At 68.9% G+C, this 533-nt stretch overlaps 1 protein-coding gene across 1 annotated transcript in view; it reads right to left on the bottom strand.

Annotated features, from left to right (window-relative positions):
* BAHCC1 (BAH domain and coiled-coil containing 1) overlaps nucleotides 1-533 on the bottom strand; it is a 3,575-nt gene that overhangs the window by 400 nt on the left and 2,642 nt on the right. The window contains exon 3 of the mRNA XM_015559789.1: nucleotides 3-158. Coding sequence (XP_015415275.1) covers nucleotides 3-158 — 156 coding nt within the window. The remainder of the gene's footprint in view (nucleotides 1-2; nucleotides 159-533) is intronic.

Here is a 533-nt window from a genome sequence, read left to right as displayed (position 1 = left end):
GCTCGGGACAGCTTCTTCCGGACACGTGCCCCTGGGAAGGGGCCGAGGCCAGCCGGCAGCCCCTTGCTCCTCACTGTGGGCTTCAGCTGGGCGACCTTGCGGGCCACGGTGGCCGCCAGCTCTCCCTGCCCGCGGCTCTTCGCGCACCGGACCTTTTCCTGGGAGCGGCAGGCGGCAGCCCACTTAGCGCCCACCCCAGCTGGGCCTCCCCGACGTTCCTGGCTCAGAAGGGGCCATGTGGGCACCTGCCCAGGGCCCAGCGCCTGTCCCCTCTCCCACTCCACTGCCACCCTCCCCGCCGACAGCCCACCCTGCTCGGACTGGGAGGAGTGCAGCTAGGCTCAGGAGTCAGGGTGCCCTGGGGGGAAGGATGTGCACAGTGGCACCTACTCAGACGCACCTCTCACCTGGATTGGGAGGGGCAGAGAGCTCCTCCCACCGTGCATGCCTGACACTGTGGCCCTGTGGGCTCTCCCTCCCAGAAACTGCACCCACACTGCCCCGGCTTCCTCTCCTCTGTGTGTGAGTGTGTG

The sequence above is a fragment of the Myotis davidii genome, unplaced genomic scaffold (assembly GCF_000327345.1).
Source record: "Myotis davidii unplaced genomic scaffold, ASM32734v1 scaffold211, whole genome shotgun sequence".
NCBI lineage: Eukaryota > Metazoa > Chordata > Mammalia > Chiroptera > Vespertilionidae > Myotis > Myotis davidii.
Note: the sequence above shows the minus strand (reverse complement) of the source record. Positions and strands in the feature narration are given on the sequence as shown.